At 38.6% G+C, this 12,522-nt stretch overlaps 1 protein-coding gene across 1 annotated transcript in view; it reads right to left on the reverse strand.

The window, feature by feature from the left end:
* Window positions 1-3,995: 3,995 nt before the first annotated feature.
* The window catches only part of LMAN1 (lectin, mannose binding 1), an 18,446-nt gene continuing 9,919 nt past the window's right edge, over window positions 3,996-12,522 (reverse strand). Inside the window, exons 11-13 of the mRNA XM_026042509.1 lie at window positions 9,374-9,527; window positions 8,369-8,490; window positions 3,996-6,698 (exon numbers count right to left, since the gene is read on the reverse strand). Of these exons, the coding sequence (XP_025898294.1) occupies window positions 6,662-6,698; window positions 8,369-8,490; window positions 9,374-9,527 (313 nt within the window). The 3' untranslated portion in view covers window positions 3,996-6,661. The remainder of the gene's footprint in view (window positions 6,699-8,368; window positions 8,491-9,373; window positions 9,528-12,522) is intronic.

Here is a 12,522-nt window from a genome sequence, read left to right on the forward strand (position 1 = left end):
CTTTTTTTCCTTTATCTGATTTGGTTAATTTATCTTACAGATAACTGAGGGCTTCTTCTTCTTCTTCTAAGGGGAGCAAATTACATCTGACTTTAGTTTTGTGTTTTGCTTTTCCTTAGACTCCCTCCACCTAGATCATTACTTTGACTGGAACTACATGCAGTAGCTGGTGGTTTTTGTCTTAACTGATGTTAGATAGAATGTGTCTGATGAAGCTATAATCCAGCCTCATTTTGTGCCTGCACCTTATTTGTGCAGGTCCTCATCTTCTGCTCTTTATTCACACTGTTAACCTTATCAGGTCTGCTCAGGTGAAAATTTGCTGGATCTGCTACACAAATCACATACTCTTTGGGGAAAGGAAATCATCTGCTCGGTTTCAAAAGTTCAGGATTTTGTGTATTGACTATCATATTAAGGTTGACTGTGCATGACAATGAAATATTTTGTAATCTTGATTATCTAAATAGTTCTCCCAGTACTCTTATAATTTCATTGAAAGATGGGAGGATTCTAGTTTGGCTAATGCCTTAATCGGTATTAGAACCCTTCTAATTAAAGCAGACCTGTTACTTAAAATAAAAAAAAAAAAAAAGTGCAGGATGTTCTGTAATCCTGGATTACAAGATTAAACAAGAAACTTCAAATTTCCTTTCGGAGTATCACTCAGAAGCAAGAACTTCTAATCACAACAAAATTATTTTGATAGACTACAAGTACCTAGAAAGCATTTTTAAGAAAACAAAAAAGTGATTATTGATTTCATTGTGCATTATCATAACTATGTATAAGAAGCAAGAATCTAGGGAGGGAGATTAAACTTTTGCATCTGACCAACTTAGACGTTGATTACCAAAAATCCAGTGGTGCAGCACAGACAGGACTGGGATCATTCAGGTCAGATCGCTAATCCCACTTTGAGCAGTGAACACTCAACACGAGCACGCCTCACTCTGAAGCTGCATGCACAAAACAAAACCTGTGATCTCCTCGCAGCAGTAAAACAGGCAGTGTAAATGAAAAACACAGCCATTAGTATATACACACACACACACTRATGAGGTATCACAGCTCCTAACTCAGAAAGAGCTTCAGCACAGATCTGAAAATAGTCAATCCAATTTGGGGACTTTACCCAAAGACTTCCCCAGTGCAGTTTGCCACCTTCCCGAGGATGCAAAGGGACAGATGGCTGACATTTCCTGTATTTCCCACACTTCCAGGTTTGAGGAGACTGCCTATACAGAGCAAGCAAACTGGTGGTGCCGTGGCACCCTGCAGCAAGTTGGGTCCAGCAGACTGCGACACGTCACTGCGGCTCCTGCCACTGCCCAGCGCCGTCCCGCTCCAGGGAGATGGTGGAAGCAGGTGCATGACATGAAGCAACCCACCCAAGACAGCGGGACCAGCAGCRTCAGCTCTCCACTGTAATCCCTTCCTCTTCTCCTGAACTGAGACCTTGCTCACTTCACGAGCACTTGAGAGCTCTGCAAACTGGCTCCATCCCACACCTATCGCAGAAAGCCTATCTTGAAGAGTGCTCTGACTATCGAGCCGTAGTGACAGCCCCATGATCAACAAGACCACATGAACCTCCCACCTCTATGCAGCTGACTTCTAAATGGAAAGAAATGCAGCTACAGAGTTATTTTGTCAGATTGCTAGAGCTGAAAATTCCACCAAGAGCCAGTTGATAAATGAAGACTGCATATTGCCTGAACTACAGCCTGATTTAGAAAGGCAGAAGCTTTGTAAAAGGCTCAGAGTACAGAGGATCTCAAGAGTAGGAGATATAAAATCCTAAGTGAAGGGTGAAGGCATTTGGCCACTTTGGGTGTCCCTAGTGAAGAGGGGCATCACAGCTCTGGGTATAAGCTTCAGTCCTGCCTATCTTTCCACTCCTTCCTTCCTTCCAGCTCAGCAGCACACAAAAACCAGCTGTAAAAGAAATTTTGAATTAGAAAAATATTTTTGATTATATTTTGTCTCAGCTTTGAGAGCCACCCAATTAAATCTCCAAACGTTGTCCCTCAACAGCATCACCGATTGGTGGCATATGCATCTTGAGTCCTCTTGCACYGCTTGGTTCATCTTCATTGAAAATTGTGACCGGGCACAGTGCTATGACTGCACTACACACTGCAAATAAGACGCAGGGCTAGTTTTTTCAGGACCAGGTCTTATGGTCTTCTCTTGAAATACATGGAAAGCACCTGTTAGTCTCTGAACTATTGCTCTTTACTGAGAAGTACCTATCTTTAGACGCAAGTCTTGATTGTAGTCTTATCACTATTGAAGTTCTTGCTAATATAACCTTCTGCTTAAATGAGAAAGAAGGGGAAGTCTCAGTAAATACTTTCACAGAACAGAAGACCAAGGTGAGAAAGCTGAGACCTGGCACAAGGCCTGAGAAGCAAAAGACACTGCCCTCCAGACATGAGATGAGTCTCATGAACCTCCCTAACAGCAAAGGCTTCCCACTGTCAGACTTGGAAACAAAGAAGGCTAAAGTGTCCCTGCTYGAGCAGGAAGGTTGGATCTAGATGATCTCTAGAGGTCCCTTCCAACCTTGAAGATTCTGTGAACTCCAATCACTATCTCAGTGGTATCTTCAAGTGTTCTTCAAAAGGATCGAGACCCTCCCCTATCCCTTCTTCTGGGAGAGGATGTTGTGCTGTACTCTGATGATTACACCACTGTGCAGAGAGAACAGGCATGTGGGGCCCTCTCTGCCTGAAGGGAGGTAAGTAGATAGGACCTTCCCTCCTGGGATGTGCAATTGCCATTGCGGGTCTTTTGCTCTTCCTGTGAGCACACACAGTTGCACACACTGCACTGCTTTGGCTAAGTACCTAGAGACTAAACAGTGCACAAGCACAGAAATGAGGGCAGTTAGGAGAATTTGAATAAAGAACCATTGCCTACATGTCTATCTCCAGCTCAGGGGGGGCGGAGGGGGAGTACGGGGAGAAAAACCACCACACATTGAATTGAACAATTTGAATTGCTACTTATCTGCTTTGAACATATAATTTATTATTAAGAGACTYTGAAGGTCCCATTTTACTTTAAACATACTTACTCTTTTCAATGAATGCATTAGTCTTTGGCTTGAGCTACTCTTTTAAATCTTTGCACTGGAGGAACCAACACAGCTCATTAGCCAAAGACACCCATCCGGCTCGTAACGCAGCTTAGCGGCAAACAGAATCACAGAATATTCAAGGTTGGAAAGGACCTCTAGAGATCATCTAGTCCAACCTTCCTGCTCAAGCAGGCACACCTACAGCATGTGGCACAGGGTGGCATCCAGGCGGGTTTTGAAGACCTCCAGAGAAGGAGACTCCACAACCTCCCTGGGCAGCCTGTTCCACTGCTCTGTCACCCTAACAGAAAAGAAGTTCCTCCTCACCTGGAGATGGAACCTCCTGTGCTCCAGCTTGTGGCCATTACCCCTCGTCCTATCACTGGCCACCAGTGAAAAGAGCCTGTCCCCTTCCTCCCTGCATTCTCCCTTCCTGAACTTATACATATTAATCATATCCCCTCTGAGCCRTCTCTTCTCCAGAGAAAACGCCCAGCTCACTCAGCCTCTCCTCCTATGGGAGATGTTCCATTCCCTTAAGTATCTTGGTTGCTCTTCTCTGGACCCTCTCGAGAAGCTCCACGTCCCTCAAACAGGATGGAACCCAGATCTCAGAAATGTCCAAACCCACTGAACAAAGGGTAATGGATGCTTGAAATACACTGCAAAATCACAAGGACTTCATGAACATGCATCAAACTAAAATAAAAGTATACTGAAAATATGTATCTTTATTCAAATAAGGTTATCTTTGAAGTCCAATTGTCAAATTACATTACTCAGAAACAAACAAATGGAAACGGCACCTGTTTGGCAAAAACACAGCAGACGGACAGTCCTGGTTGTTACAGTATTTGATGCATTGATACAAGTCAAGTTCTCCTCAAACAGGAAGCCAGGAACTTACAAACATGATCATGTATTTTGCTTAAAAGATTCAGATGCAACAAATTACTTAGCATACTCTGACTGGTACAATAGGATTTGCTTGTCATTGCCAAATAGTATTTGCTACTTATCGTGCACAGTTCAATACTGCTAGACTTGTTCTGCTCCTTATGGAAAAGGCGGATTCCAAGTTGTCTTCTCCTTCCAGTTCTGAAATTTTGCTTAACAAAATGAAATATACTGACAAAGTGAAATAGTACTGAAAGAAATGCTGTAGCCATAAACAGGGGCTACTTTGACTAATAAATAGTCCTAGGTCCAAAACTGTTGCAATCACTTCAGACAGGACAAGGTTTGGGCTAAATAATTAGGAGTTTTAATTTGCTCCAGTGAACAAGGCAATTATGGAAAGTCTAAGGAGGGATTTGTGTGACTAGGCATGAAGCAAAGCATCACTTTTCAGATGCCACATTTTTGACCTTCTGCTCCTATTGCAGTTTCCCCAGGTTCGTGGGACAGAAGAGCTCCATTAGCAGCACTGATACTGCAGCTGAGAACCATAGCGACAACAAAATGGGAGGTGCAGGTTTTTCCCTAGATGCTACGCTCAGCCTTTTCTTCTAACACAAGAAGGAAGGGCATGGTCTGCTTCAGCTTGTTAAAACCAAGTTGGGGAAATTCTCAGCAAAGAGAAACAAATGCTTCCTCCAACTCATAMCAAGAGCTGCTCCTCACTGTTCCAGACACAGACCTACTTGTCAGGATGGTCTCCAGCCTTTCCAGGCAGAAGGTCCTGCAAAGCCTGCTATGAGAGTAGGGGCTCTGCTTAGGTGTTGCACTGATGCAAGAACAACACTGTACATTTTCACAGCAATTTAGAACAGTATAGTAGATTTAGTGAAAAGAGGCCAGGTTGCAACAGCTTAGATTCAAGGCACCTGTAAATATTTGCTGGTGTCAGAAGAACTAAGTTCCTGTATACTACTGTGGCTTTCTGAAAGGTTCTCCTATTGATTTACCCTATTTATTCACCAAGACTAGCTTGAGGAAGTAGTTCCTCCAATTAGTACAGCAAACAATCTTCCAAAATTCAGAAATGAATTTATTTAGCTATACCGCTTACAGTGTAGCACATACTGTAGCTAYTTAAATAGGTGTGCAGGTAGTATCATCTTACTGGTATAGCACAGACACCCACTTTCTGGGCATTTTGTAATTTAAGTAACAAAATGTATTGCATAGATTTATCATTTCTCCAAATTGTCAGGCACAATACTGAAACGTTCTTCATTACAGAGAATTTGGCAACATGTATTGCACTCGGAAGGAGCAGCTGTATGTCAGATTCTACATAGTTTTTGCAGATTTTCAGCTAGAGAGACTTATAATTACAAATGAAATATTCTGATGTTTTTGTGCATTTTATAAAGTTTAAAAATTCTCAACTCTATACATAAGCAACTGAAGGACAAAGTTACCACAGATACGTAAACAAGGCAGAAAAGAAAAAAAAGCTTTTCACATTCCCAATTTGAGCTATCTGCTTTGTTTCTTTCCTGAAGCAAATTTCACAGGATAAGCAATATCAAAAACAAGTGTTCAGTCTGGTGCACTTGATATTAAACCTCCTAGGAGCTGATGCACAATCCTGGTTCTGCAATAGCTATTGGATGAAACAAACATGTCTGATGCAACAACTTCTGAAGAGATGGGTAACATGGTATTCGGAGTGCAGAACACTCACTACTTCAGGATTTTACATTATAGCATCCGCATTCAATTCAAGAAAGACAAGACAGATTCATAAAAGTCAAGCACGTTCCCAGATCAAATGCGCCCTTAAAATCAGATCTGAAGAGGTATAAACCAATGTTATCTTTGCTAAAATGTTTCTACAAATCTCTAAACGTTAGTCTGACTTGAAACTATATTTAAAAAACCAAAACAAACAAACAAAAAAAACACCCTATGATACACCCAGAGAAACTACTTCGGTGTTCTCTCACTGCCTAAAAATAAAACCCCAAACAGAAAGATACACCTTGTTTGTTTATTCTGCATTGTTTCCTTACTACACCAGATGCTAACAGTCTGCCTCTTAAAAGCCTGTGTGTCCACATATAAAAAATTGCTTGTAGATACACATCTCAAGAAGAGTTGGAATTTATTAAACCAATCTAAACCCCATTAAACCCAATTGCCAGGGAGATGAAACACTCCTAACAACTTTTCTCCCCAACAAAGAAAGGCGTGGTTCATTACAAGAAAGAAAAACAAATAACCTATAGGTCAGGATATTAAGRGTTAGGTTTTCTGCACACATCATCAGTTTGCAATTTTTATTATTGACAACCACCGAATCTTTGTTTTAATTCCCTCTTCTTAAATCTTAATCAATCCAGAGGAATACTGTGTTTATCTTCCAGTATTTATCAGAAGTTTAGCTGAAAACATAAACCTAGATAAGGTTTACAGCCTTCCCCTACCTAGCATTTGCTCCACTGTTCCCCAGTTTGTTTTAAACTTTAGTATTAATGGTTTAAACAATAACTCCTTTTTTTTTAAAACAAAATGCAATAATTTACAATATTGAAGTATATCAAACACTAAAGTTCCCCTCATTTACAGAATTGTATCAGTTTCTGTGCATACATACTGCTGATATGTACACACAAAAGGAACAAGTCATCAAAAGAACTTTTTGGCTGCTGCTTCTTGTTGACTCCTGAAAGAAAAAGCAGAAAAGAATTCATGAAGCATGTGAAACAGAAAAATAACTGACTAGTTTAACTAGTGAAATATATGTATACATATTTTGAAACATAAGATTCTGCTCTTTTTCCACAGAGACTTAGGGAATCAAAAAAAAAAAAAAAAAAACAAGTCAAAAAGAAGTTATATTGTATTCTCCATTAACAAGATCACTGGAAGCATGACTACAACTCCAACTTTGCATGAGACATATGAAAACAAAACATTCCAGAGAAATAACAGCAACTGAAGGTTTTTTTAAAGAAGTTTCTCAGCATCTGATTTGCCCAAAGATCAGATCAGAAAAAGAACCATATACAGCTAAGTAGTTGAAGAAGTTGCTTGGAAATGGGATTTTCTTTTCTTTGTCAAATAATATATTTACTTTCTTAATTGATACCATGGTTCAACCATGCAAAAATACTAGATTCACAAGAGCACCAGAAACAACTGAAAGGGACTGCATCCTCATTTATCTTGGAAATCATCATCAACAGTCAGTGCTACCAGCAACTGTCCTCAAGTACATGCTACTTATCCTTCCACATGGGCAACAACAATTTCCTGATAGAGCACTGCAGGACTGCAGGCCTTGCTGCTTCCTGCAGCTGTTTTGGCCCTTATTCTGTTGAGGACAAGGGGCATGGAAGACCACCAAACAAGTACCTATTTATCCCTGAGAGTTCCACCCCCACTACAGCTAATCTGAACACAGTGAAATAACAATGGGGAAGAAGAGCATGTAGCCACCATTCAACATAGGCTTTTTTTTTTTTTTTTTTTTTTGTAAAAACAGGCCCAGAAACTAGTAATAAAACTTCACCTCTCTGTTGCACAACACAGCTTTCTAGAAAAGCCTAACATAATGAGATTTCAACTGTTTTCCCTAAAATTTTCCATTAGCATATTTTCACAGGGTTTGAACCTAGAATGCAGATGGAAAACACCAGGTATGCATCATATAAAGAGTTCAGAAGATTCGTAATTGTCTTGTCAGATGGGATAAATAGTGTGCAACTACATACAGTAAAACAACTCAAATCTCAAATTACATCAGATTTTGTTAACCTGTTAGTAAACTTCAAGTCTTGCAGAAGAACACAAGGATAGTAAGGGACAAAGTATAAGCCTAAAGAGAAGAGGATTTGGACAAGAAGAGGTTTGTGTGTCCTTCCTCCCACCAAAAAACAACCACCAGACGTGCTTTTTACAGCAATACATGTTACAAAGGTGAGAGACAACAGTCAAAGCAGAACAGCGTACATCCAGTGAAACAGACTCCTACTGACGTACAAGAAATAAACAAACAAACAAAAAAAAACCCCACAGCATACACACAAAAACCTTCTTCATTATGATAACGACACATGGCAAGAAGGGTCCAGAAAGGTGGCGGACTCTCCATCCTTGGAGGTTTTCCAGATCACCAGATCAGACCATCATAAGCCTTAAGCTACTTGGTCTGAACATGGTGTTGACCCTGCCTTGAGAATTGGTTGGAATACAGACCACTCAAGGCCCCCTGCAGCTTGAAGAAAGGTTTGTCTTAATGAACGTTACCATGATCACATCACTTCTACTGCGTATCAARTCAGAACTTCCAATAACATTTCTCCTATTGTCTCCAAAGTAAAGTATMCTTACCTATACATGATATAGCCAATGAATAACACTGTTTGCACAGCTACAAATACGAAGAAGTGCGTTGTAGATAAACATGATGGAAATGGTGGCAATTCAGGACACTTTGGTTTCTCATTAGATGGCTAGATAGAAAGGAAAAAAAAAAATCACAGTATTTTAAAACAGAGCATATGTCAAAAGCTTCCAGTTAAGAAAAAGGGTTTTTGCAATATGATCTAGAACACAAGCAAAAAAAAAAAAAAAAAAGTTGAGAGAGAGAAAAAAAAAGATAGAACTACTTTGTTAGAAAGTCATGACATAATTGCCTGATTTGCATCCCCATTTCACCTTTATGCTTTTCAGATAACCTGACTGATGTTAATCCAGGGGCTATGGTGAGAAGAATAAATCTCTGGTAAATTACTCCAGAAATTAAAAGCGTTTGTATACAATCACCATGAACAACTTCACTTTAAGTGCTACTTATGTTACGCTAAAGTGCTACTGAATAGGAGTATCTTCATACTCAAGAAACCCTCAGCAGAGGCTGGGTTCCCCCAGTTAAATCTCTCATTTCCATATAGACACTTATAGAGTCTCCTCCGTAAGGATTTTTTTTTCCAATACAAGTTGATTTATTCTCCAGCTTTTCATTCATTAAGCAGGACCGTGTTCCATAACTACTTATATATACAAAATGCATTATAATAGAAACCCTACATTAACTTGTTGTAACAACTGTCCAACACGTCCAAAAACTGCTAGGTAGCAGGACAAGCTTAAAATAACACCCAGAAAGCCCAACTGCTCGACCTCATTTTTACAGAATTAAAAATCACGCTCTTCATACAAAACTTCCCATCAAGACAGATCATGACATTAAGTCAAGACAGAGCAGTTCTACTAAAGTAGCTTAATGAGGGATTAATAGCTCAATAGATTGCATGCTGGCTCATCTCTACTTTTTACTAACAGCCAAATAAAATAGTACTATAGTCACTTCACACTAACAAGAGTATAAATTACCATATTTCGTTGTACTAAATGCTCGATGTCCCTCTTTACTACGTGAAGATGTTCTTTGATGTCATTGAAGTGCTGAGTTGTTTCATAGACTCCTGCAGCAGAGCCAGGATGTTGAGCTACACTGACCAACCTCAGTGTCTCAGACACAGAATTTCTGAAACACAAGAAGACATCTTTCAGCAGAAGAAAAATTTTCATAAAGAGTATTTATGCTGAACACATTTTAGCATTCATCTGAAGTACGTCTTTTGCCCAAAAGGTAAGACATTTCTTATCTTCCAAGAACACTGATGAAGAAACACTTCCTCAACCAAACATTTTCATTTGTTTGTTTTAATTTCATTCCACATAGAATTTCAGTGCATTATACYCTGAAGTCACATTAAAAACAAGAACCAGTTGGTATGCTGTTACTAGACAACTGCTTTGTCTGACTGACAAAGTCTAAAACAAGTGATCTAAATGGCTATGGCCAAGGCTTTAGGATAAACACAGCATATTGCAATCTTTCAAAAAAACTTGAAAAAAAAAAAAAAAGAAGTCATATAAGAAATAAAGAAAAGGCTTTAAGGATAAGAAAAGATTTAGATACATCCTTATGTCATGATGATTACCATTTATGAGAAACTCATTTCCCTTTTGCATTGTCATAATACTTAATATTGTTTTCACATGTATTCATTTTGCTGCTACAACAAATCAAATTAAATCCACAAAAAGTTAAGGCTCCATAACTAGTTTCACTGAAGCTAAACTAATCAATGGACAAAAGCATTTAATCTCTAATCAATATGTTTATATAATTTTTTGTTCCTGTGATGACTCTTCAGTTGCAAAGAGGATTACACTACAGCTAAAAATATCATTTCAATGTTCATCTCTGAGTAAATTAAAAAGAAATCCAAAGACGTATTTTTTGATTGTTTGTTCTGTAAACTATAAACTATTCTATAAACTTCACATTTTGTTCAGAGCAGAGCTTACTTTGATACCCTCAGGCAAGGGCCTTGCTGACCAGCAAATTAACTTCTCCTTAAGCAAAGGTAGTCTGGCTTGAACACAACTTTTTGGGCCACTGCAACAGTAATATATAATCCAATTTTTTAAGTAATATAAAACTATATTACTGATTTTAACTGGCTCATATTTATCATGCACACTGCAAGTTACGCATTAAAGCTTAGATGTTAACAAATCATTTTCATAAAGGTGCATCCATTTATGAGCTTTTCATTCGTTGCTCTCCATTACATTTCAATTCATGTCCCTTTTGGAGAATAAAAAACATGATGAAAAAACTCCGAAGGTCTGATATACACTAAAAAGCACTGTCAGCTCTCTAGAGGTAAAGACTGCAATAACGTCTGTTGTTAGATGAGCTTCACAGCAGTCATCCCTCCAGTGCTGCAGCTCTGCAGTACATTCATACTACCTGAGGCAGCTTCATCCTAAACCAGGGCTACACGCCAGGCTAACCRGCGCTTGCTTCACCTGTCAACCAGGTTGCAGCTACAACACTTCAAACATACTAACTGCACTCCCTGCTAAATGCTGGATTTAGAATTACAACTTTTCCTGATGATTACTATTTTTCTTTATGGAAAAAATAAACTAATCGATTTAACATACTAACACTACGCTGCGCATCTCCCACATAAAAGAAAGTTCTCCTCATATGCAGAGCAAAATGACTGAGGAGCACCCCTTTTCCTTTCATGTTTATGAAACCTCAACCCTATTCCCATCATATACTAGAAGATCAACTACCTTCTATAGTTGCAGAGTAGAAAATAAGTCTTTGGGGGATGTGGGTTTTTTTTGGAGGGGAGGGAGAAAGTTATGCCTGTCTGGTCTACAGCACAGCACACCATCTGTAATTAGTGGAAATATAAGTGTGGAAATTTCTGCAGGTCACTGCAAACAAAATCCATAATAGCTCTACCTTCTCTGATCCTATAGTTCCATCTTTGGATTGGTATCATTTATACATAAAATACATACCAAAGAAAAAAAAGAAAAAAAAAGAAAAAAAACACACACAAAAACAACCTCCCCTCTTTCAAACCCACAACTCTGTTGACTTAACATATCCTTCATCCAGTATTTTTAATTTATTGTCTTTGCATAGATTATTTGAAGTCAATTGCCTATATTTTGAATTCCGGTTGTAACAACCTATGTTAGAGGAAAGTATTCACTAAGAGGTTTTGTTTTGTTTTTTTAAAGACACATATGATCCATGTTCAGCATCAGGATCACCGTCTAATAAAATGCTGAAAAATGCTGATACTAATTACTTCCCTCTACATCCATCAAATTGTCTATTTTTTCCCCACAATTTTCAGCACTAGAGCACAATTATGACTGATTTTGTACTTCTTCCTCCCCATACAACCTGCAAGGTAGTGAACCCAAATCTGTAAYGCCTGCCTTCCCCCGCACTGATCTACTTCTGCTGCTAAAAAGTAAAAACCAAACAACAACAAAAAAAATCCTAAATAGACAGAGCCTATATAAAATTTAATTTATGTTACTTCTACATAAACAATACCATGCATTTAGCTTCCACAGCATAAGCATGCGAGATTCTCCTGTAATCAGATGATTAAGAAATCCACAAATCTTGACAAGAAAATTACTAAGTAAGTCCTTTTCCTCCGGGATGACCAACATGGCAACAGCGGGTTGTTCATTTCTATGTATATAAAAARACATTTCTTTAATCTAAGAAAAATATTAAGATGATGTTACGCAAACTCATACCTAATAAGTGGTCACTAAAAGGGCAGACTGCCAAGGTTAACAGGCAAATTTAATTTGCTTGCTAGATATAAAGATTTGTCAAGAATATTAACATAAGAGCTTTCCTGGAAGAACAAGTGCAAAAAAATGGAAGCACTCTAATCTTCATTCTACACAAACCTGACCTACTTGAATGAATCACAAGAGGCTGCTGGCCTTTGAACTAACGCTGAACAAAAACAAAAGCCACAATAGCTTGCACACTACAACATAAAGTTAGAAGATTTTTTTCTCCAGTTTCTTGCACCAAAGAAAATGAATGCAACTTAAAGAAATTCCAGCTAAAAAACAAGACATTCTTGAAGCAGAATTAAAAAAAAAAAAAAAAAAAAAAAAAAAAAAAAAAA

The sequence above is a fragment of the Nothoprocta perdicaria genome, unplaced genomic scaffold, assembly GCF_003342845.1.
Source record: "Nothoprocta perdicaria isolate Ctin4 unplaced genomic scaffold, notPer1 scaffold_306, whole genome shotgun sequence".
Classification (NCBI taxonomy): Eukaryota; Metazoa; Chordata; class Aves; order Tinamiformes; family Tinamidae; genus Nothoprocta; species Nothoprocta perdicaria.